The 25,906-nt window shown below is 38.2% G+C and overlaps 1 protein-coding gene across 1 annotated transcript in view; it reads left to right on the top strand.

Annotated features, from left to right (window-relative positions):
• The window catches only part of LOC119425516 (collagen alpha-1(XIV) chain), a 231,844-nt gene extending 206,644 nt beyond the window's left edge, over positions 1 to 25,200 (top strand). The window contains exons 32-42 of the mRNA XM_037693045.1: positions 12,013 to 12,108; positions 12,190 to 12,243; positions 12,661 to 12,714; positions 12,804 to 12,857; positions 14,004 to 14,075; positions 18,584 to 18,619; positions 19,704 to 19,770; positions 20,053 to 20,241; positions 20,564 to 20,641; positions 20,776 to 20,931; positions 24,729 to 25,200. Of these exons, the coding sequence (XP_037548973.1) occupies positions 12,013 to 12,108; positions 12,190 to 12,243; positions 12,661 to 12,714; positions 12,804 to 12,857; positions 14,004 to 14,075; positions 18,584 to 18,619; positions 19,704 to 19,770; positions 20,053 to 20,241; positions 20,564 to 20,641; positions 20,776 to 20,931; positions 24,729 to 25,015 (1,143 nt within the window). The 3' untranslated portion in view covers positions 25,016 to 25,200. The remainder of the gene's footprint in view (positions 1 to 12,012; positions 12,109 to 12,189; positions 12,244 to 12,660; positions 12,715 to 12,803; positions 12,858 to 14,003; positions 14,076 to 18,583; positions 18,620 to 19,703; positions 19,771 to 20,052; positions 20,242 to 20,563; positions 20,642 to 20,775; positions 20,932 to 24,728) is intronic.
• Positions 25,201 to 25,906: the final 706 nt, after the last annotated feature.

Here is a 25,906-nt window from a genome sequence, read left to right as displayed (position 1 = left end):
AGTAGTAGTAGTAGTCATTGTAGTAGTAGTAGTAGTAGAAGTAGTAGTAGTCGTTGTTGTTGTTGTAGTAGTAGAAGTAGTAGTATTAGTAGAAGTAGTAGTCATATTGAAGGGAAGTTTACCCGTTAGCTGTCGGAGAGCTGTGCTCACTCTTCTCCCTAAAAAAAAAGACGGTCGTTGTGAAATGATAAATGGAGACCAGTTAGTCAGTTACATGTGGATTATAAAATGTTCTCAAAAGCTTTGGTGAACGTATAATCAATCGTATCGCATCCCTGGCACATCAATAAGGGATAACGTATCCGGATTTAGAAATGTCTTGGACCTCTAGTTTGTTGGATTTAAGGTTTGGTCTGATTTCCCTTGACCAAGACAAAGAAATTGATCGGGTGGAGCACCAATATTTATGGAATATTTTTGAGGCGTTTGGCAAAAAGCCCTAGTTTAACTGCTACGGTCAAAACACTCTACTGTGACACTGGAAGTGTTTAAAGGTGGTCTAAGTGCTCCATTTATTGTAAAGAGGGGATTTGACAAGGTTTATCAATGTCAGGTAGACTCTATTCTGTTAGTATTGAACATTTCTTATGCCAGACAGGAAAACAATTATATTGAGTAAAATTAAAAGAACATTTTTTTCATTGTCACATCTTTCTGCATATGCAAATGATATTGTTGTGGCTGTAACAAATTATTATGATGTTTGAAAACTAGCAAATATTACTGATTTGGCAAAATGTCATCCTCTAAAATAAAAGTTCAAGGCATTGTTAATAGGTAAATGATAAGGAGATGAGCCCAGACTACCTGATGAATTGAAGTGGGTAAAACAAATTGTTTTAAATGTCTAGGAGTTCATTTAGGTGATCATGTGAAGGTTATGACAAACTGGGAAGGTGTGGCTGATAAAATGGAAGAAATTTTGAAAAATGGTATTGGCTTTTACCAAGACTGTCCTACAGCGGGCATACACTTATTAATAATTTGGAAGCTTCTACACTGTGGCTTCATTTTGCTGTATTATTGTATAAGCTGCTTTCAGGCTACAATTTTTGCAAAGTTTTTTGTATAGGGACCAACATGTATTGTGGAGACAACTGGCTCCAGAAAACATTTGTTTCAGCAAGATGGTAACTTGGGTTTGGGGAAAGATACATTGTTTGTCATTGATTATTGAAGGATCAGTACAAATGGTCTGTCATCTTTTTATAAAAATGTGTTAAAAACATGAAAGTTAATGGAAGCAGGAAAAGTTGGGATTTCTACATCTTTATTTTAGTTACTGATGGATCCCATTCTTACATACAGTGCTGACATTGTGATGACATTATTATTATTATTATTATTATTAAGGGATCCTGTTGATGCTATTCATGGAATAAAATGAGGTCTGGACTTTTACAGAGCAAGGGAGTGACAAATGTTCAGCTTCTTGAACTGATTGAAGCTGACATGGCTAAATCTATTGCTCTTGCAAGTCTGAAAGTTTGCTCTGTTCAAACAGTATATCTGATGCTGGAGAAGTTTTAAAAGAGCTTTATGAGAAGAGGACAAAAGAATAACTATGGTTTGATGGGCTCTTAACAGCTGGCAACACTGACAGCTTTCACAAGCTGTTCATCAGGCCCAAATCTATTCTGTGAAGTTGTGAGTCCCCTGCTGGAGAAATACAGTAGAGTATGGACGTCATTGGACTCTGTAAATGGAAATGCATATAAGGCTCTTAATAAGGTGAAACTTAAAGACAAAAAAGACACTCCATGGGAAGATTTCTTGGGAGGTCAGTATGATGTAAAACTTGTGTGGAGTATGTTGTAAAAACCACCACTGACCAAGAATACTGGTGTCTTGCAGTGGCAAGATATATATATATATATATATATATATATATATATATATATATATGGATGGATGGATGTCAGCTGAATGACTATATATTCCACTTCAACTCTCTCATTAAAACATTTCAAACTTACAGCAAAGATGATTGTAGATTTTTCTTCTAAAACATGAAATTTAAAACATCAGTCATCCAGTTCTGTCAGGATTTCTGTATTTTTAATCGTGCTAGCCATTTGTCAACAGGAAGTACCGAGGATGTTATATTAAGAAAAATGCAATAACACCTACTACTACTATTATGGTTAATTAATCTTCATATTCATTTTGGTAGAGCTGTAAAAAAACAACTCTTCTCACATTTAAAAGAGCTTTTATTGTGTATACTCGTTCATATTTTCATAGATTATGTTTTCACTCAGACAGCATCACTTATTTATGACACTTGATCTTTTTGTTCTGCAGTGTCAGGTTCACCTGAACAAACAAAAGTGATTCTTCTTTGAAAAATATCAGATTTAAGTCAGCTTTTTCAAGATCATACTATAGAAAAATAAATGATCAATCAATGCATGAAGCTCTGTCATGCAGAAATGTTTTCATTTATAGCCAAATTAATTCACAGAACACAAATATTACAACATTTAAGAAGAAAAATAAACGTATAAATAAAAAGCATTTCTATGTAGAGTAAAAGTTTGCTGGTTTTTGTTTTTCATTGTTGGGCTAATTCTAATTTGTCCCAAGGTGTGAGTGTGAGATGTTGTTTGTCTCTATGTGTCCCTGTGATGGACACTGTCCAGGGTGGACTGCTGCAGTCAGGTCCCCTGTGAGCCTTAACAGAGAAGTTTGTAAAAACAATTGATGGATCTTGAGTCATATTAAAACTTTAAACCTTAAACAGGATCTTTGCTGCAGATGCAATGTGTTGTGTTCTTATCTCTGAAGTTACTTCCTCAGTAGCATCTTTTTATGTTATCAGATTTTGACAGGAAATGAAGCTGAACAAGCTTCAGGGATCAGTAAACAAAGTGTTTGTTTGTAATATTGAAATATTGTTAAGAGAGACAGCCATTTTATAAGGAGGCCTCCGTTTTGTTGTGGACCAGCTGTGCTGCTGGCAGCTCTGGTGGATCTCCTTCACAGACTCTGCACTGTTCCAGGATTTGTTTGGGTATTCTGGGGTCAAATCTAGACTTTGAGGCAGCACTTTGGTCTGACTTTGTCTCTCATAAGCTGTTTCTTGTAATTCCATTTACAAACCTTTCCATAGTCTCATGTATTCCAAGTTTCTGTCTCACTGGTTCTAATTTTTGAAAACCACCGGTTCTGGGAATGTATCTCGTGTCTTCCTGGTCATAACATAATTCCTGAACTGGTGAAACTTTTTTTTTTCCCCAATAAAGACTTGAACCACCAAAATAAATTACTGAAGGCCATATTTAAGTATATTTGACAATTTATTTTTGTGAGATTTGTTATCACAGACAGCTCACAAAACCTAATTTAGCATTACCTGTGTGTGTCTGTGTGTGGGGGGTATTGTTCACAAGAATGGTAAATGGTAAATGGACTGTACTTATATAGCGCCTTTCTGTCTTATCGAAATACTCAAAGCGCTTTCCACTACTCTGCCCTCATTTACCCGTTCTTACAGCACTCTACTAGATCTCGACAAAGACTAATCAGAGCTTTATCACATTCATACACCGATGGGACACATCGGAGTCAAAGAGGGGTTCAGTGTCTTGCCCAGGGACACTTCGGTATGTGACTGCTGGTGGAATTGAACCCCAACTCTCACACTGGAAGACAACTGCTCAGTCACAGCCGGCCCCAATGAATAATAACATCTTCCCACAGATCCACAAGGTTTATTTACTTTCTTTGTGTGCCGACGCAAATTTATACATGCTTTATGGGAACAAGAATTTTCAAATTATTATTATAAAAATATTGACTTTGATGTAATCCCACAATTTAAGCAAGCATTGGACAGTGGGTGACAGTGGAAAGAAACAATTCCCTTTCAACTGGATGGTAAAAAAAAACAAAAACTTGCAGCTTCACAATAGCTTCCAAAGCATCATAACAAGGTACATTTAGGTCAGGAGGTCACCAGAAAAATTAGCATGTCGTCTTCTCACAGATCCAGTGTTTTGACCCATTTGTTGTTTTCATCCAGTTTCCCTGTAGATCAGTGTATGCTTTGTAATTAGCTTCAGGACGTTCATCTTCTCCTGCTTTCCAACTCCTGTTGAAAAATCAACATGTTGCAAGTAAAATAAGAAATTATAAAAAGAGTATTTGCTTAAGGTTTTGCATACGACCTCTGAAATAAATATTAGTATGCGCTCATACTGAGTTTAGCTTTGTAAGCTCTTTTCAAATGTGTCATACAAAACAATTGATTTTTTATAATGTTAAGTTTGGCAAAATTGACACAATTCAATTAATGAGGCTTCAGTTACCTTTATGTTAATGTACCTCCCAAAGTAAATTAAGTGAAGTGCAACCCTCAGATTATTTCTTGGTCAGAGTTTTGACTTTGTGATACCGTAACAGTTTAAGCATGCTGTGGTTGTGTAAAACAATGAATGAAAGAAGCTAAAATGTAACTTTTCTGCTCGTTTGCACTTATTGAATAGTCTTTGAGAGGATTTTGTTTTACTAGTTTAGGATCATGTCTCATGTATTTTTTTTCTGCATACCACCATGGTTTACTTTGTATCCTTTTACAATAATGTTAATATAAAAGGGGAAAGAAAAGCTGTATTTTCTCACCTGTAAGTTATCTCTTTTTCATCTGTCCATGCCCATTTATTGTTCCATTTTATGGTTACCACCTCCAGACCAATCCAGGAATCTCCATATATTTTCACCTTTTTAACAAGCTCCTGTGACATTTTCAAAACAGCAGAAGTAATTTTCATTGAAACAATAAACTATTTCTTCTTCTTACTCATGTATTCTCTTGTGAAATGTTTGAAACTAGATATTAACCAAAAAACAATGTTTACTGTTGGTTGTATAAAAAAATAGATCATTTTTTTGTAGAGTTGCACCAGACAACAAACGCATTAGTCAGCTATAAGTTTTTTTTTTTAGTATTATCCGGTAAAGTACTATGAGAACCTTGTTATAAAACCTAATTCCGAAAAAGACAAAACGATGCAATGATTTGCAAATCGGATGGAATCCTTTTTTATATACTGGAAGAGTGATTTCAGGAACAACCACAGAAATCTCTGTCTAGAAGAGCGTAGTCCTAGGAACAGCTACGGTACTGCCAGAACCCTCAAACTCCCAGGCCTCTGGTACGAGCCATGCTGTAGTAATGGATGCAGTATATATATGCAATAATGTGATTTGTATTGTCTTGCTGAAAAATGCAAGTTCTTTCTTAATGATATATGTCATTTGAATAGGAACATATGACGATATAAAGGAAACACATTGTTACCATATTCCAAGAGCTAGATGAGCTACACATTTACCGTTTGAAAATTATGAAATAATATTTAAAGCTGGCCATTATATTCTTAAGGAGCGGAAATTAGTATACATGTTAATCATGCCAATGAAGAAAAAATATAAGAATACTTTGTCTACTCTAATAAAAGTGATTACCGTACTTTCCGCTGTACACGTCGCACCAGTCCAAATATGTGAAATAAAGTGGGAAAATAACATCAATAAGTCAATTTGCTGTATAAGTCATGTCTATTATGCGTCATCGCTGACCACCCGGAAACACGAGCTGGTGTTATGTCAAAAATTGATTGGCTGCCAAATGGCGGCCGCGGGAGCGTGCACGGTAAGACTTTGAATTTAACACAATTATTTTTTGCTCGACATTATAGCAAATGCGTGTCTCAGTTGAACCTTTCCTTAATAAATGCACTTTAATGGTCAAATCAGCTGAATTTTGCATGGGCAGCGCGGCAAAATGCAGCTGATTTGATGTTTGCTGCAGGAGTTCCGGAGCAAGACAAAGGTGGCCAAGTACGGCATGCCAAGTGTCTCATTAATAGACACTTTTACCTATTAATGAGACACTTGGCTTGCCTTATTGCTCGAGGGCCTTCTAGCGGCTGCAAATAACGTTTAATATTTTTCGTCAGAATGAATGAAATCGTCAGATCTCAGCCAAAAATCGGGTTATAAATATGGGAAAAAATTGTATATTAGTCTCTTAGGTGTGTAAGTCGCAGGACTTGCAAATTTATGCAAAATGGTGTGACTTATATGGCGAAAAATGCGGTATATGGATTTTTTTTCTCTCCATGCACTTCCATATAAACAGGATTTGTAATGCTAGTAGTGCTGTGTTAGTGTTTTACTGCTGATTTTAGTCCTTGTGGCATATCATCCAGTTCACATAAGCATCACAGACTAGGTTCACACTCACATGCTTCTCTTTGCTGATAATTGTGACCAGATCTGCTCCTCTTCTCTTACAATCTTTCCTGCTTTCAGTCCAGTTTTTCTTCTCCGTGGACACATAGAAACAATATTTTCGAACTCCTAACCAAAGCCATCCATCTGGAAGTAGTTTATTGTCAAATTGATGTTTCAGCAAAATGTTAGAAATTATTTCTCGATACTTTAAAAATAATGATTTTACATTTTAATATAACATTTCTCACCAGTTGTATTCCCTTGCGTCTGAATGTCATTTCCTACTGGACATATAATCTGTGTGGAATTGGATTCTTGTTTTGAGAGAAGAGGTAGATCTGTGAAAACAGCATGTATATATACAGATAAAGAAAATTTGCAAGCATTTGCTTGAGTGAATAAACATTAAAAAAGTGAGGTCCTTACAGAGTTTGAGTAAGACACTGATCCCCATTAACAGGATGAGGCACAGAAGACCCAGAATTATTGCAACAATCTTGTAACTGTTTCTTTGGGTGTTTTGAACTCTCAGTTCAGTCCGTGCTCCTACAATAACATAATAAAAAAAAACACAGCTTATAATTTTTACTATTAAGTAGGCCTGTCACGATAAACAATAAATCAGTTAATTGCACGATATATGAAAATTATTGACCTCATTTTCATTTATCGGCTTTATCGTTTCTTCATGTCTCTCTCTTTCCGAAGACACTGGATGACAAAATGCTCAACTCCTGTGCTCTTCACTGAACCCTCCCTTTCTCTTTTCTCTTTAAAATCAATTTTAATGATCCAAAATCACGTTTTTGGGTCGTTAAAAGCACCTAAGCTGAGAAGCTAAGCTACGAGCTAAGCTAACAGGCCGACCTCGGTGAAAAAAACCTCCATATTGTCTAAGTTCCAAAATTCACAGTTGAAAAATGTTTCTCTGCAAAAAACAAGCTGAGAACTTGTTTACAGATTTATTTTTTTTATTATTAAAAGCTCTGTGTGAAAAATGCTATGATGAAGAGTTCAAACCGCACCGAGTGTCCACCATTTTGAGAACCAAAGAGACAACCCATGTCACGTCAAGGGGCCTGTCATTCCCCGATCTGTTACAGAAGCACGGTCCATAGTGTAGCTCATTTGCGCATGCGCTAAAAGGAATACTTCCAGGTCACACGGATCGCCTTTGAATATGCTAAATTAAGGAAAATGTACTCGTAAAATTCTGTTTATGAATAAGAACTGTCTTAATTTACGTAGAAAAGTATGTGCTGTATCTCTGCCGATTTTCATGTTTCTAATTTACGCCACTCATATTTCGTTAAAATCACTGACATATTTACACCATGGTTAAAATTATATGCAGCTTGACCACTCAGCAGCGCTGTTTCACCAAGGAAACAATTAATTCTGTGTCTTACAGGGTTTTTTCTCATTCAGCCCAGGCTGGGGGTCAGGTTTAATGCAATCAGCTCAACCAATAATTTGTAACGGAAATACGAGTGGCGTAAATTAGTTACATGAAGATCGGCAGAGATAGAGCACATACTATTCTAAGTACATTAAGATAGTTTTTATTCATAAACAACGGCAATCCGTGAGACCCGGAAGTACATTACGGATCGTGCTTCCGTAACAGATCCGGGAATAACGTTTTTCTTAACGAGACACTCTGCTCTTTCTCTTACTATCCATCCTTCCATCTGGCGTTTGAAAAAAGGCACTACACGCAAAGCAAATTAACAAACATTTCTTCTTAAATTTGACAATAATTACTAATTATTGTCAAATTTCAAACAATATTATTGTTCATCACAATAATTTCTGAGACAATTAATCGCCCAGCAAATTCTGTTATTGTGACAAGCCTACTAAGATTAAAGATGTTTGGTGTTTTTTGAACATAAAATCTTTGTCAAGAACTGAAATTAGATGTTACACAAGTGTGTTATCTTACCTTTTAACATTATGAAATAAACACAAGTCCAACTTTTTATAGCAGTTTAAACAAATCAAAAGTGCTTTATATATTATCTAAGAAATAGGAAAAAATAAAACAGCGCAAAATAAAATGCAAAGAAAGAAATTTGGTGTTTTTTAGAGTTAATTGACTTTGTTCTATCTTTGTACACTTTTTATCTTTGGAAATATTTTATCAGTAGTAAATTTATCTTCCAAAAACAAAATTATTGTTTGGTCATCTTTGATTGTACCAAGATCTAACAGAAAATAAAGATATTTGATATTTACTTCCATCCTGCGTGAAAGGAGCACCATGGAAGTCAGGTACAATGTCCAAAGGGTTGTAGATTTCCACCACTCGCTCCACTTTTTCCTGTTGATTGGCTTGGGCTCCTTTGCTGTACCACACTTTCATCCCCAAATCCAGATCCTCATAAATATTGCCAGACATTTTAAAATGGCTTCAAGCTGAGAGTCGTTTTACCCCTCCTGCAAGATTCAGATGGAGTTTTTCACACGACTTCGCTAGTTATTTTACTCTAATCCTGTCGCTCAAATGTTTTGATGTTACTGCAGAATCTATTATGATGTTATCACAGGAAAACACACACATAACCACACACACGCACATACACACTTCTCAAGTTTTCCAGTATCACTCTACACTAACACCTACTTTGACTAATAATTTGTCTGCATATTCATCATGTAGGGCTGAAAACAAACTTTTCTCAAAAATGAAAACGGCAAAATAACTGATTCATATTTTCATAGAGGATGTTTTTACTCAGACAGCACCATTTGTTTATGACATTCTTGTTGTTTTTGTTCTGCGGTGTGTCAGGTATGCTCGAGAAAACAAGTGATTCCTTTATGAAAATGTCAGATTTGATTTTGCTTTTTAAGATCAGACTGTAGAAAAGTCAATATTAAAACATTGCCCTCAGCTCTGTGATGCAGAAACTGATTTATTTAAAGGCAAATTCAGACACAGAGCAAAAATAGTACAGAATGTATTCAAAATAATGTGACAATAATAACAAGCATCTCTATTCATCAATCCACCCATCCATCATTTTCCTCTTATTCCAATGTTGGGTCACAGGGGAAGTAGCTTGAGCAGGGACGCCCATACAGTTCATTCCACAGCAAAAACCACCTCTTCCAGCTGTTCTGGGAGAACTCCAAGGCATTCCCAGGCCAACCAAGAGGCATAGTCTCTCCAGTGTGTCCTTGGTCTTCCCCGGGGTCTCTTCCCAGTCGGACATGCCTGAAGCTCCTCCCTAGGGAAGCGCTCAGGGAGCATCCTTTCCAGATCCCCAAACCATTTCAACTGGCTCCTCAATATGGAGTAGCAGCATTTCTACTCCGAATCTCTCCCAGATAACTAAGCTGAGCAAATCCCACCCTAAACGCATCCAACTTACTGCCGACAATGTGAACCAAACTCTCGCACTGCTTGTATAGGGATTGAGTAGCCTGTAACATCGAGCCCCCAATCCCATATTAGTGGAGCACCTCCCACAGTGTACCTCGAGGAACACAGTTGAACGCCTTCCCCAAGTCCACAAAATGCATGTTGACTGGATGGACAAACTCCCATGTCACCTCAAGGACCCTATTGAGGGTAAAGAGCTGGTCCAGTGTTCCATGGCCAGGACTGTACCCACATCCTAGATCTGAGGTTCAATGGTTCAGGACTTGTTTCTCCAGTGTCACTGAAAATATCTGAACATGAATGCTAAGGAGAGTGGTGTGTTGAAATTGGAACACAACCTCCTGTCTCTCTTCTTGAAGAGGGGGACCACCACCGCAGTCCACCAGTCCTGTGGCACTGTTCTGATTTCTACGCGATGTATCAAAACAACCCCACAACATCCAGAGCCTTAAGGAAATCAGGGTGCATCTCATCCACGTCCACCCCTAGATCCTAGCCACGGTGAAGCTTTCTAACTACCTTAGCAACCGCAGCCATGGTTGTGGACAGACCAACCACGAAGTGTCCCGACTCAGCTTCTTCCATGGAAAACGTGCCGGTGGGATTGAGAAGGTCCGAGAAGTATTCCTTCCACCTCATGACAATATTATTGGTTGAGGTCAACCGTACCCCACTTTCACTGAACGCAATGTTAGGAAAGCGGTGTTTTGCCCTCCTCAGCCATCTGATGGTTTGCCAGAATCACCTCTGAACAGATTGAGTCTCAATCCAAGGCCTCTATGAACTCTTCCTACATCTGAGCTTGTACCTGAGCAACAGCCAAAGCTGAGGACCGCTTGGCACCTAATACTCCTCAGCTGCCTCTGGAGTCCTTCCAGCCAACAAGGCCCAATAGGACTCCTTCAGCCTGACAGCCTCTGTAACCTGGCATGTCCACCACCAAGTCTGAGGGTGGCCACCACAAGAAGCACCTTGCAGCCACAGCTCAAGGCAGCCACCTCAACAATTGAGGAGTGGAACATGGCCCATTTGGACTCGATGTCCCATGCCTCATCTGGGAAGTTGTTAAAGCTCTCCTGGAGGTATGAGTTGAAGATCTTTCTGACGGGTTCTTCTGCCAGGCGTTCCCAGAAAACAATCATTACACTTTTGGGTCTACCTGGTCTGTCCGACATCTTCTCCCACCATCTGATCCAACTCACTACCAGGTAATCAGTTGACAGATCAGCTCCTCTCTTCACCTGAGTGTCCAGAACAAAGGGCCACAAATCAGATGACACGACAACAAAGTCAGTCATCGATCTACTATGATCTAAACGGACAAGCATCTCTATGTAGAGTAAAAGTTTCCTAGTTTTTGTTTGACATTGTTAGAACAGAACACTCTGAATTGTCCTAAGGTGTGAGTGAATTTTTGTTGTCCTCTTGCACAATGGCTGCTGATGACACAGTCAATGGATGGATTTGACCACACTGGTTACAGCAGCTTGTAAAACCTAAAATAGGGTATTTGCTGCAGACGTGACATGTTTCACTTTATCAGAGGTTTTACAGGAAATAAAGCTGAACAAGCACAGTTTAAAAAAAAAAAAAACATTTATCTGTTACTCCCTGAAGATTGCCTGAAAATGTTGTTTTTTGATGAGGTTTTTATTAATAGTTTTTAAAAACTTCTGTTTTTGTGTGGCCCAGGAGCACAAGCTTGCATTTTAATCAGATCTTTGATGCTTTAAGCTCATGACGTATGAAATGAGTTTTTATAAAGTGGTCACAATTTGGATTTAAAGGTTTTAGGTGAAGTGCTGGATCTAAATGTGTTTAACAATCCAAACTAGATTGTAGCCTGTGGCTCGTTGTTTCATCTGATAAACTTTTCTAAAGGTTGACAGGAAATATTCAAACCAAACTATTGATACAGTGATGCTGTGGTTACACGGAGTTTTAGGCTTCAAAACATACCTTTATTTGTTTCTGTAAGGTTACAAACGGATGTCAGTCAGAGAACCAAGACAGGTGTTTCATACAGGAGGTCTCCTGAAGCAGGCACTTTACTGTGAACCAGCTCTGCTGCTGTCAGCTCTGTTGGCTCCTGTTCACAGACTGATCCTGGGTTTGTTTGGATATGTTGGGCCATTAACTCTGGAAATGGCCCTGAGGTGGCTCCAGATCATATAATAATATATTCTCTGAACAAGCAGAGCTTTTCAACAAATAATGAGATGAGCCATAAGAGAAAATTGTCCAACGTGTATATTTGATATATTATATTTGTCATCACAACGTTCACCAATCATAACTGAGCCTTCATGGAAACTGAGTCTTCTCTGCAGACTGTATAACCAGATTTAAACTGTTGTTTCTCTCCTGTCACTTTTTCTCTTCAGGGGCCAGCCGGTCCTGTTGGAGACACAGGGGTACCTGGACCTCAAGGACCACCTGGCCCACAAGGACCAAGTGGACGCTCCATCATTGGATCCCCAGTAGGACACTTGTCCTTCTACTTTCAGCTTAGTCTCGTTATTGTCACAAAGTTGTGTTAAATTCTGACTAAATGTGTGCAGGGTTCTATAGGGGAGAGGGGGCAGAAAGGTGATCCGGGCCAGCAAGGATCGCAGGTAATAAACGTTCTCACCTTATCAATCGGTTTGATCTGAGATTTTAGTTAAATTAATATGATTTCCATTCATCTCAATGCACCAGGAAGATTTCAGTATTTGATCCTTGTCTTCTTTTGGTTGTTGTTTGAGCTTTTAAAATGCACTTAAATCAAACACCAAATGACCAAAGTATTTTTTACGTTGGTATTTACATAATACAGACTTGTTAATTTTTGATTGATGTTGAAAAGTCAGTTTAATTTTCTCCTATTTTAAGTCTTAAAGATTACGGTAAATATAGTGCTTTCGTGTTCAATAAAATTACACGAACTTGTTCTTGAAATGTGCCCTGCCAACATGCGAGCTGATATTCAGAACTTTTAATTGTAGTGAAGATTTTGAGCCGACTCTGAACTTTCACCCTTTTTTTTCCAGGGAGTTGCTGGAAGGCCTGGAGTTCAAGGGAGAGAAGGACCTTCAGGACAACGAGTGAGTCACAACATGTGTCAGACACAGACTTGTTGGCTTTGCTTCCAGAAGAGCACAAATAATTTCAACATCTACTTTCACTTTTACAGGGACTTCCTGGCAAAGACGGCCCTGCGGGTCGACAGGGCCCCCCAGGAACTATGGTGACTCATTCTGAAACGTTGACAGCTTTTATCTGTTCAGATTGTTGAAGCAAACAAAAACATCCAGTTTACAGTTGTTGGACTTAGTTTTTCTTTGGCACATTTAAAGCTGTGACTACAGAAAACAGTGGATGTAGAAAACAAATAAACAATCAATAGTAAATTATTGTCTCATCTATAGAAAATCCCCCAAAGTGTCAAAGATTCTGTCTTAAGACCAAAAAATGCCCAAAATAAATTCTGTCACGCAACAAGTTCACCAAGTAAATAGATCTAGAAATGCAACCTGCTACTCTGTTTCAGAGTTTTAGTTTTACTCAGAAGAAGTGAGAACATTTATTTATATTTATTTATTTATTTTTATTTACAGTGCATCCAGAAAGTATTTACAGCACTTCGCTTTTTCCACATTTTATGTTACAGCCTTATTCCATATTGTATCAAATTAATTTATTTCCTCAAAATTCTACACACAAAATCCCATTATGACAATGTGAAAAGGATTTTTGCAAATGTATTAAAAATATAAAACTAAGAATTCCTATTTGGATTTAAAAAATATAATCAGTTTGCAGATATAATTTTGGAGCAAGGGTAAAATTCAGTCTCAGTAAAATATGTGTATCACAGAAAGGTAATGTCAAATTAAATCTTTATACATTTTTAGAATTTTTTTTGTTTGTTTTGCTAAAACTTGTTTTATTTTTGTCTTTAAAGAAAGATATAATTATTGACAGTAATAACTTGGTGTCTGCTGTGTATCAGTACTGGTGTCCTACACAAGTTATTCAGCCTCAGTACAAACTCAGTACAAGTTTAGTGATGTATAAAAAATTTATGAATGCTAGCACTCTTTTGTTTGAAGTGAGTAAAATAGTGTATTTATTTAAAACGTGCTTTTATAAATCAATACATCATAACAGCAGTATTTACTACTTATGGCAAAAGTATCAAACATATCAATTTATTCAGTAGAATTATTATTTTTTTACTCGCACATTTTTCCGTATTCACAACAACTTATTTTAGCCTCTGCAACTTTTCTTACAATTATTGTGAATTTTATTTGAGGTCGCTTTTCTGTAATTTGCAGTAATTTACTTTGGACCGTGCACAGTTTCCTGCATCTCTTCTAATTCTCTTCAGGGGACTCCAGGGGCTCCAGGTTCTCCAGGAAGTCCAGGTTCTCCAGGAAAACAGGGGCAGCTGGGACCACCGGTGAGTCCAGAGTCAATAAGGGCTGCAGCTCTTTACAAACATTTACCTTCAGGTCTTTATCCTCTAAAGAAGTTATTTTCACCGCTGTGTAAAATGATGACAGACGAGGTGTAAGAGGCCCGCAGGCAGCAGGAGGTGGTGTCAGTCAGGCTTAGCTGATCGTCAGACAAACAGGGAGCAGCGAGGTGACCAAAGAGTCTGTCAGAGAGATTAATGGCTTCCTGTCTCGTCTGTCTTTAAGCTGGTTTGACACAGACACTAAAATGTCCTGCAGAGTGAAATGTTGACATCAGAAAAAACACAGTTAATGCTTCTTTTTTTTTTTTCTCCTTTGGATAGTTTGACCCAGTGTGAACTCCCTGAAGTAAACCAGAAACATCATGTCTTTCTGTGTTTTTATGAAGCCGTCGGTACTTTTATTCTTTAATCATCATTTTACAGCACAAGCAGCTGAACTTGTCAGTTTCTAACATAATTCTGCCGTCAAAGAATCTCTGGTCTCGTTTTAAAAACTCATCACTGCTTCAAAAAGCTGCTAAATGAAGATTCTGAGGATTTTCTGCCTCACTTTGGAAAAATTACATAATCACAAGTAGAGTCTGACCGATATATTGGTAGGCCCGATAATTTTGGCTGATATAGACATTTGGAGACCTATTGGTATCGGCGATAATGTTCCAATTAGGGATGCACAATATTATCGGCATGGTATCGGTATCGGCCGATATTATCAGTAAAGTTAAATATCGACCATTCCATCAAAAAAAAAAACCTCACCAAAATAAAAGGCTTTTGTTTTAAGTTAATTTTTAATTTAAGAAACTGTCAAGTATATCTATTAATACTAGGGGTGTAACGGTACGCTAAATTCACATTTCGGTTCGGTTCATTTTCGGTACAAAAAAAGACAAAATGAAGACTTTAAAAAATGTTTATTTTGAAAATATGCCAAGTAAACAATACGTTTGTTTAAAAATAAATAAAAGCGACCCATTTGGATGATATTTTAAATACTCTTAACAATAATGAAAATCTTAATAAATACAATAACAGTCAGAACCAGAACAATAAGCAACAACAGACCATTTACAATCTAACTAGTCAAGTTTTAAGTTCTTGGTCAAAAAGACCAACGAGCACAGATCTAGTAGCAGTGACTTCATCTCCAGCAGTGGAGAAAACCTCTCACTAACAACAGTAGCTGGAATAAAGAGGTAGAGCTTTGCTAATTTTGCAGTGTGGCTGTATTTGTCCTCATTACTCACAACCTCTTCTTGGACCTGCTCCCACAGGTGGGACAGGTCCCTGGAGGACAGGTCCCTGGAGGACAGGTCCCTGGAGGACTGGTCCCTGGAAAAGTTCACTCATCACAGATTCTTAGCTGGAGGTGATCTCTGGTGGATTTCCCTGAACAGGAAGACTCAGCTGCTATCTCTGTCCCAGACTGGAAATAAAACACAAATAGGTTAAACAATTAGTTAATAAGATTATAATTTAAAAAAAAATAAAAAAAAGTTAATTGGATAATAATGATAAAAGAACAATACCTCTTCTTGAACGGTTGTTATGAGGTGGTTGAATCTCTCGGTCATCATCAGGACTTTAATCTGGTCCAGGGCTTGTTGACGATCAGTTTTATCTTTTCATAAAGAGCTGCTACAACTTTTTGGCTGAAGTGTTGACTTGAGGTCGTAGCGGGGCTCAATAACTGAACAACAGAAACGTAGATCCAGAGCTTTAAAAACTCCTACAGCTTGTGTCGTTGCTCTGGAACGATCTGAATTACCTGATACAGGTTGTTTAAATGCTGCTGTTATCGGCGTTTGCAACAAGCTGCTAGAAGAGACGTTCACGTCCGGATGATGTCGTTTAAAGTGCGTTAACATGTTCGACGTGTTGCTGCTGCAGATCCACTCTCCGTGAAACAACGTCGACACACAGCTTTGGATTTGTTCACTTGTCTTTTAACAAGAAAGACATAATGTTCCCAAACAGGAGACCGCAACGACATGCTAGAATGCTAATGCTGCGCGTGCTGCAAGATAATAGCGCCGTGCTGAAACACGCTTAGGGACTTTAGTTCCGTGGCGCTTGATCTCTTGTTAATAAAATGTAATGAGTGAAAAATAAACCGAAACGGTACGCACGTGGACCGAACCGAACGTGCCGAACCGAAACGGTTCGGTACACCCACGTGTACCGTTACACCCCTAATTAGTACACTGTTACTTATGCGCTTTTCACTTGTCGCTCGTGAACAGGTTGAGTTTAGATTTGTGAAAATTTACATATTTGCGCTGTTCGAGTGTTGTCATTGTGTTAGAGAGTAAATTTGACATTAAACATAATCCAAGTTTAAGTGTTAGATCATTTTCAGCCCTCTTTTTGGCATCTGCATTTGGTAGCAGTTCAAATTGACAAAGATCATGCAGAATAATGTATTTTAATTTCACAACAGAGTATGTATTCTCTGTAAGTAGGTCTAGGAAAAAAAATATTGGTATTGGTTATCGGCCAAATAAGTTTTAACATATCGGATATCGCCCCAAAATCCAATATCGTGCATCCCTAGCTCTCATTATCGGCCAATATAAACACTTCTAATTGTCACCCCTAAAATGATTTCACCAGCCGTAATTGTAGTGTATCCAGCAGAGGGAGCATGAAGACTACTTTCAAGTCATGGCCGTTCACTTAAGTTTCACTTGCACAATCAGCACAGATGAAGCAGGGATCATTACTGTGTGGAGTATTTTGCTGAACAGACCATGATAAGTTTATTTTAACAGATCTGTAAAACAAACAAAACAAATCCACAATAATAAATTCTCTTCAATCATCAACCCGCTTGTCATTAGCTACGTGCCTCAGGTTAGCAAGCTAACGTTAGTTTGGGCATGCTGTCCTCACAACACGTAACTACGTGAAGCTAGACAGCGAAGAAAATAAAAAGTCCTCAGACAAGACTTGCTTTCTTGATTTTACTGACGATCTGTTATTTACAAAGTCTCCCTGGGCTCAAGCGCGTAAATGAGCTGTTTTCTCCCTTATTTACCGAAGCTCTTGTTTTACGGAGAAAATACGCCAAAGATTGTTCTGTGGTGAGAGCACTCACTACCTCACCTGCTGCTCGTACAATATGACGAAGATCAGATGTCTCACTCTGGTTGGAATTCAAACACAAAACGTTTTAACAGTTTTTAGCATGAATTTACTTAAACTAATTATTAACTATGAACTTATTTACCACCTCGTTTATACAACTTACTCATATGACGAACTAATTACTGTCTTTGAGCAAAAGGCAGCACAGTGGGACTATAGTTGGATCTGATTTGTTTAGCTTCATGATTGCTAACAGCTGTGCTGAGTAAACAAGCCCCGCTCCACTCGCTCTTTACTTCGATTCTTTGGGGCGGACAAAGCTCAAAGATTTTCAACCGTTACAGTATATCGGTTATTGTGCAACTCGTCTCAATCAGCTTTTTTTCCTTTGCCTTTGGGTTCAGCCGGTTGACGTTAACGTTTTCCATTTTTGCAGAATTTCCCAGATCAGGAAACATTTTACTTCTGTGTGTTTGTGTGCGTTTACTCTGCTGTGGCATTTACTCGTGTTTCAGTGAGAGGAACTCGCGTTTTGATAACAGAAGACACGAGACTCGGTGGGAGGGGATAAAAGCTGCAGATAAATAATTTTTCATCTCTTTGATCAAATGTTGTGGAGCGTGTAGCCTCACGTGCGTGGGCGCAGAGCGCTCGTCTGCTAATTACAGCAACATTGTAGGTCTTAATGAGGACTTCAGGGAGGAAACTATACGCCACTGATTGTTTGATGGTACAGTTTGACAAATATTAGACGATTAAATTATCCTTTTTATTACCGTCTGTCATATTTTAATCTTCCTTTCTAAACATGATTTAATATTGATGCGTTAAAAAAAAAATACACCATTCTGCTTTTTTTTTTTTACAAGTTTCGTATTCATTTAAAATAAATAAAAAATAATGATTACTTAAATATTTTAATATCTGTTTTGTGTGTTTTGTGTATTTGTAATACATACTTATTTGCTTTAAACATTTTGATAAAAAAAAACAGCAACATTCCTAAAAAAACAAAAATTGTCCTATGTCAAACAACTTATCTCAACTCTTTTGAAACTTTGATTTAGAGGTTGTGATTTATTTCTGACATTTTATATATGTAGAAATGTAACCCTATATCTAAACTATATTTAGTCATTTTAATTGTTCAAGGTGCCTGCGCTGTACTGCAGCAGCTTATTGATGATATGATGGGAGCATAAATGATAATATCAGAAATAAGTATTTTAGAACACGGATATGTTTAACAAGGAAATAATAGAATTGTAGACCAGCTGTTTCACCAACAATATGTACAGAATGCACCTTTTTATGGTTCAATATCTTCTGTTATTTTAATAAATATCATGAGCCATGAAGTCAGTTCATCCAAAGTTTTTATTTTATGTTTTCTCCTGTTTCAGGGTCTTCCTGGAGGCAAAGGGGAGAAAGGTGAACGGGTGAGTGTCTCTGTCGTTTAAGACTTAACTTTATATAAAACAAAGTGTAAGTTTTACCGAATAAAAGCAATTATTTGCAAAATGTTAAAGTAAATTCGTATTTATGAAACTTATTAATACTGTCAGCTAATGAAAATAACGAAAGCTTTGTTTATTGTTAAACTCGTCACAGGAAACATGATTTATCTTTTCACAAATTAATAACTGATTAAACAACTCTAATAAATATGAAGCTGGCTCTCTTTGATTTGGAACCTTAGTAATATTAAAATATCATTTTATTTTGTTTGTTGCGTAACTCACAATATTTTTTTTTTCTGTAAACCATTTCAAAATCAAACAAAAATTAAAATGTATAAGGAATAAAACGGGTAAAATGGCATTTATTGTGAAAAGGACTGTGATAAGTCCAAGTTAGAGTTTAGTTCAAATGTCTAAAAATATGAAATCTTCTGTTTTTGATAACATTTCAGAAAGATTATTATAAAATAGTCAAAATGCAGACTAGTTTTCATAGCTGTTTTAATCAAATCATAATTATCTTGAAAGTATCGACTCAACATTTAGTTGTTTAACAGATTTAAAGTCACCTCCACTCTGTTGTTCTGCCACGTTACCACAACAAACCAACCCTTTTTTTGTTTGTTTTCATTCGTTTTAGTCAACTTCCTCAAACATTCCAGATTGATGCGTAATGCCTTCAGCTAATTGAAGCTGTTTTTAATAAATTCGGCTGATTTTGCTTCCTGTTATAACACTAATAGCATTAAAATGTTCCAAATTTAGGCAAGAGTTCTACCATAAAAAATGTGATCGTTTCAACGTCCTGTAAATTTTCTTACATAAACACTACATGATAACATCTAAGTGAAGACTTTTATTCTGACAGATCTCACTGATAGCAGAGTAGAAAAACACACAATGGTATTATTTTGCTAAAGTCGATCCTCAAGTAAAGGATGAAGGTTCCAGTTTAGCTTTAAAAGTAAAAATAAATTCTCTTTATTTTCCTAACAAGTAACATTGAATAAGCAGGAACGTGTTGGCGACGACTCGGATGAATTTATCTTTATTTTGTCTTTAGGGTGACCTCCAGTCGACAGCGTCAGTTCAGGACATCGCCAGAGAAGTTTGTGAGCAGCTCATCCAAAGTAAGTCACAATATTTACCACGTAACTTAAACTTTATTAATATTTACCACAAAGTGTTGGGAAAAGATAATATTCTTAAATAAAGTGTGCGTTTGTTTGCTACCATCAGTCCCAGAGCAATTTTTAAAGTTTGTTATAAAGTTTATTTTACCACTTTTGATACATACATGAGACTAAATCAGTCAAATATTAAGCAGTTAAAGCCTTTAATGCAGTTTTTAAATATTTGACGTCCTGAAGATACTCGTCTTCATGAAGCAAGTTACTTACGTCTGATTTCAGGTCACATGTCCCGCTACAACACCATCCTGAATCACGCCCCCAGTCCACCGGTAACCATCCGAACAGTACCCGGACCTCCAGGAGAACCTGGTCGACAAGGAGCCGCAGGACCACAGGGAGAACAGGGACCTCCCGGAAGACCGGGCTTTCCAGGACAAAACGGACAAAATGGAAACCCAGGAGAAAGAGGCGAGACCATCTTCATTTTCGACTAACAGCTATAAATCTCTGCAAATAAAAGTGTTATACTTTATTAGTAACATTCAAAACTTTAACACTAAACTTTATGTCTGTTGCTTAGAAGAACCCTCCATAAAACATCTATTTGTCGATAGTAAGGGACAAATGTTGGCCTACACCTAAAATTACAGCCATTTTTTAAATATAATTTAGCACAAAACAGAACCTTTAATTTTTAGGGTATGCCTGTCGATATTCATCGATGGCTTTTTTTTTTTTCCCAGTGTTTTTTTTAGTAACGACATCATCTTTTGTTTCTGTTTATTTTCAGGTCAACCAGGAGAAAAGGGTGAGAAAGGATCTTCAGGACTTGGTATCCAAGGCCCCAGAGGACCATCAGGACCTCCTGGTAAACAAATCCAACCTACACTTATATGTATATGGTTCAGTAGAAGGTCTCAGTCTGGTCTTAAATATTTGCTGACACATGAAGACAAACAAGTTTCTTTTTGTCGCCAACATATAAAAAAACATTTTCCTCAGGTCCCCAGGGACAGGGCAGACCTGGAAGTCAGGGTCCTTCAGGGCGACCTGGAAATCCTGGAGCTCCTGGTCGGCCTGGAGTTCCTGGACCAGTTGGTCCTCCAGGCCCCCCAGGATACTGCGACCAGAACTCTTGTTTGGGCTACAACGTTGGAGGTACGTTTGGTCCAAAAACTGAACCCTGAATTGAAAAAAGGGCAGAAACGTAACGTTTAATGTCCTGAATGCTTTTCGAGACGTATTGACTGCAAATGTTCTGCTTTGCGTGCGTTTGCCTTTTAGACGGAGGGTCTTGAGGTGAAACGTTTAAATCTTTTGGCTGCTTTTCATGTTGAGAAGCTTCCACTGAGCTAACACGAGCCGCATGCCATTACAGTTTTCTATCCGTGCACGTTGTATTTGAAGGTAAAACACGAAATATGTTAAGATGCAGAGTTCACTTTTACTACTAATAATCTCTGTGTGTTTGGGGGGGGGGGGGCAGATGGCATTTCTAAAACACATCTATAAATCGAAGCATAGGCAAAAAGAAAAACATTTTACCCACGTAGTTGTCAAACACTTCATTTAAAACATTTCAGGTAAACAAACAAACATTCAATAAATTCACACAAATGATAAATTGAATAAAAATCTTTTAGTCCAAAGGCAACTAATGAAAACCGCCTCTTTGTGTAGAATTAAACTCATTAGTGTGACTTGTGTTATTATTGGAACAGTTCAAGTTTAACTTTCGTTTTAGTTTTAAGCAGGGCTTAATTTATAAACCAAGTTATGCCACATACATCATGAGATGACCCGTCAAACATTCCTCTCGTATTTTTAATAAACAATCAACATTTTATTAATGACACACTTAAACTGTAAAACTGGTTTGCAATATAGTTGTACTGTTTATTTATATTTTTGTGTTTTTAATTAAATTGCCCATGACTGAACTTTTAGGGGGTGGAGATTTTTTTCATGGTAGAAGTGGAAATGCTTACTTGAAGGAGCAGCTGTGACGTGATATTAAGAAGCTCGTAAGTGGCTGTTGTGTTTAAAATGAGTGTTTATGTAATTATTATTAATATAGGATTTAATCAAGGCAGTCGTATTTGTTCATAACGTTGTTGTTATTAGTAAGTCTGAGAGTTACCGGAACACACCCTGTCAAAATAAGAGTTTGTATCCGGCTCAAATTAAGCCCTGGTTTCAAGGGATTCTGCTGAGTTACGCTAACTGTTAGCAACATATTTGTTTTTACTAAGCCAACATGTTTTTAAATTATAATTTAACTTCCATCGAGACAGTTGTTTTTCCAATATGACAAACTTTACATGTTGCAGGTTGTGAAATAGCCATAATTTCTAAAGACTTCCTGTAATTTGATCAACGATGATTTTCAGCTAAACTCAGAGGATCCAAACAATAAGGATGATGGAAATCGTTTCAATCAGTTACATTCACACAGACCCACCGCTTCAAAGTACAGCTTCAGTCATTCACAAAAACAAAAGTATTATTTCAAGTCGTTTCTGGTTTTCTGAGCTCGACGGTTTGAATTTGTCTGCTTCGTTGCTCACGCTCCGCATGTAAAGGGAAACTTTTGTTCTTTTAAGCCTCGTGTCATTTGCAGTGTCTGGACGTGAATGATTTGCTCATTCTGCAGCAAACCATAACGACAAAATTATAAATGAATTCTGCATCTTAACGTGTTGCGACCGAGCTGTGGCGTTAAATCGATCTGGGTTTAATCTCAAAGATGCTCCATGGAGGGTTTTCAAATCTATAGCAGACTCCACCTCACACATCCACAGGATTCGGTTACGTCTCACCTCGAACAAAAACCTGACACTTATTAAAAGCGCAGAAAACCCTCCAGGAGTCGTCTTTAGCCTGTGAGTGCATGACTGCGCTGATGTTTATGTGTTGAGGTTAAAGGTCACGCCGCAGGCTGAACGGTGCCTCGTCATGTGAGTAACGGCTGCATGTTGTAATCCTTCTCCTTTCTTTGTGTGTGTCTCTGTCCGTCTGTCTGCCCACCGCCCTCCTGTTGGATGCTTCATCAGCTCAACCTTATAACGACTACTGAAGCACAGCAGGAAACCCAAAGACAAAAAAACAGGATTAGCTTTAACAGACACTGCGAACTAATGTAGGTGATGACGGTTGTGTCAGTGCATCCGCTGATTTGCACCAAATATGATGTCATTACGGAGGCTATGCAAGTTTCCAGCTGGTTTTAACCCTTTTTTTTTTTTAAATAAATTGGAATGTAAAATTTAAACCCAGCAAAAACACTGGATCAGAAACCAGAACCAAACGTGGTGAAGCTGCTTTGGGTTTTTTCGCTCCTCACATGTGGCACAAACAACCCGAGCAGCTCAGACTGAGTCTGATCGTATTTACCATAATTTCCAGACTATTGAGCGCACCCGAATATAAGCCACGCCCACTAAATTAAAAAATAAATAATAATTTTGTACATAATAGGCCGCACTTTTCTATAAGGTGTCTACGTTGTAACGTGAGATGTTCATACAGATTTTTTTTACCTTTCAGTTAAATGTCTATGGGTAAAATACGCAAATACATACAGTAATTATTATTATTTTAATAGTGCCTGTAACACAGCTGGTTAATAAATCAATAAATACAGTAGCCTATCAGGAAGTCATTGATCGCTCTTCATCTTCCTCCTGCTCATGCCTGTGCTGTTCTCCATCACTCAGCTGCCTTTCGAAACAGGAAGACTTCATCCCTCCCCCGTTTCGTTGCTCCACTCTGACCTGTTCGGTAATTTCATTGGTCAGAATTTTGAACCATCATTTATACAGGTAGAGTCACGAGGACCCGCCCCCCTCCCCAGAAGAGAGAAGTTTATTGAGCAGCTATTTGTGCACCCAGATGTGACGAGGCTAAATGTTTTGGTGCCGTGAAGCTCGTTAGCTCGTCAAAAATTAGCCGCAGCGTTGTATAAGCCGCGTTTTGAAAAAAGTAGCGGCTTATAGTCTGGAAGTTACGATAAATCTAAATTAAAGACATTTCTTGTTTTATTTTGCTTTTAATTGGTTTACAACTGTTTAGTACTGCTTTTACTGCGTTGTTTCTTGGTGTGTGTGTGCGTGCATAGGTCAGAGCTATTCAACTGGTGGCCCGGGGGCCAAATTAGGCCCATGCTTGAGCTCAGTTCGGCCCACCAATGAGTTCATTTATAAATTTAAACTAGATCTTATATCGTAAAACAAACTTATTTAATGACAATAACTGCTGGATGTCCGGCCCCTGAGCCGTTCTGTGGCCCCTTGAGCAGTTTAGCTGAATAGCCCTTCCGTAGTTCGCCTTCTTCCTGCTCCGTAAAGCACCTTGGAATGTGCTATAAAAATAAACGTGTTCAGCTGAACGGTGTGGAGTCCTGACAAACGGACCACTCTGACGCAGTCATCCTGTTCTTGACCTTTTCTTCTAGATTACAATCATCCAGTTCCTTCGTTCTAATCAACAGACGCCTGTAGCACAAACTTTCTCAGAGCAGCGACTAAAAGTGTCAGATGCACACGATGCTCGTTTTAACATCAAGTGGCAGAAACCTGATTAATGTCTGACGTATGTTGCAGCTGGCTTGAGTGTCAGCTAATAGATGATACATCTAACACTAATGGAGAGTTAGTTTGCACAGTTGTGGGCATCTGAAACTCAACTGTTGCTTGTTCTAATTTTTAGCTTGAAGCTAATTTTGCTGGACTTCCTTCTCTCTGTAACTTTTATAATCATGGTTTGGTAATCCTCGCTAATCCTTCTCTTATTATTTCTCTTGCTTCGTTCCTATCCAACCCCATCTTCCGGCTAACCCATTAAATTGCTCCAACAACCTGTTTTCATGGTGACGGGATCGGCCATCTTTGCTTGGGGCTTCTGCTGCCTGTCTGACTTGGTGCTGGTGGGCTCGCTGCCTGGTTGGTTGGCGACAGAAGGTGAAGACGACGCTCACCTGGGCCCTATGTCCTCAGTCCAACTTCCACCCAGCGTCTTCCAAAACTACGGCGAGGCCGAGGAGGCCGACCCGTACCAGTACTACCAACCCAACTACCCCGCCCCGCAGCCCGTGTCGCCCGATGACCCCGCGCTCGACGACGTCGAATTAAGGTCTCCCGGAGTGTACCGCAGCGCACGGAGCGTCAAGGACGAAGGAGAGAGGATCGAGTCAAAGAGGAGAATAAAGAGAGGAGCGAAGAAGCTGCCTGAACTAAGTGAATGAAGCAGCTCGGCGTGTCTGATCGAGGGCTGGGAGCCATCATGAACTAATCAACAAGTGCCTGATGTAGAGGATTTCTTACGGACGTTGTAGATGCAGCAGGACAGAATGAGGTCGGGATAATTTAACTCATCTATGCTAAAGAATTCACTTCAAGGAAACCGTTTTTAAAGTTGTATTCATCGTCACAGTCAAACGAACTGAGCTCACCTGTTTTCTAATCAGCCATTTTCACCTCGTCAGCCGGTCGTTGTCGTTATCATCAGGTTTTAGTTTCACCTGGTTGTTAAAGTGCCTCCTGATGGTTTAGAAAGTGGGTTGACCGTGTATTTTTGTTCGACGTCTTGTTTTTGAAGGTCCAACAGCAAACAGCTGAGCGTCTCTCTCCTTTCCTGTTAGTGTTGGGAATTTTACTTCGTCCTTCGTTTTTTATTTTAAACCAAACAAATTCAAATTTTTGATATAAAAGTTGCTGTTAACACGTATTTCCTTGAAATTGTTGTAACCTGCTCTTGTTTGCAGCACGTTGTGTGTTTATTGCCTCCATTGAAGGTACTTTACGTCTGTGTTTTCCAGCTTCAGAACACAAATATTTGTCAAGTTATGCATGTTTTTTTTTCTATTTACCATTTAATGCCTGATTTCATAAAACCACAACACATGTTGCACATCAAGGTGATGTTCCTGAATCTGTTTGAAACAATGAAGCCTGAAGCTATTTTAATGAATTAATGAGGAATAAATTAGACCGACACCTGTTTCTTACCCAGTTTAAATTTCTCTTCTTTGTTTGACATTTAGAATCTCCGGCCTCTGTTTATAACATTTTGAATTAAGCAGGACACCATCTGTTCCAGGATGAGATTGAACAAATCTAACTTCATTTTTCTCCTG

The sequence above is a fragment of the Nematolebias whitei genome, chromosome 19 (assembly GCF_014905685.2).
Source record: "Nematolebias whitei isolate Nwh7 chromosome 19, NemWhi1, whole genome shotgun sequence".
Classification (NCBI taxonomy): Eukaryota; Metazoa; Chordata; class Actinopteri; order Cyprinodontiformes; family Rivulidae; genus Nematolebias; species Nematolebias whitei.
Note: the sequence above shows the minus strand (reverse complement) of the source record. Positions and strands in the feature narration are given on the sequence as shown.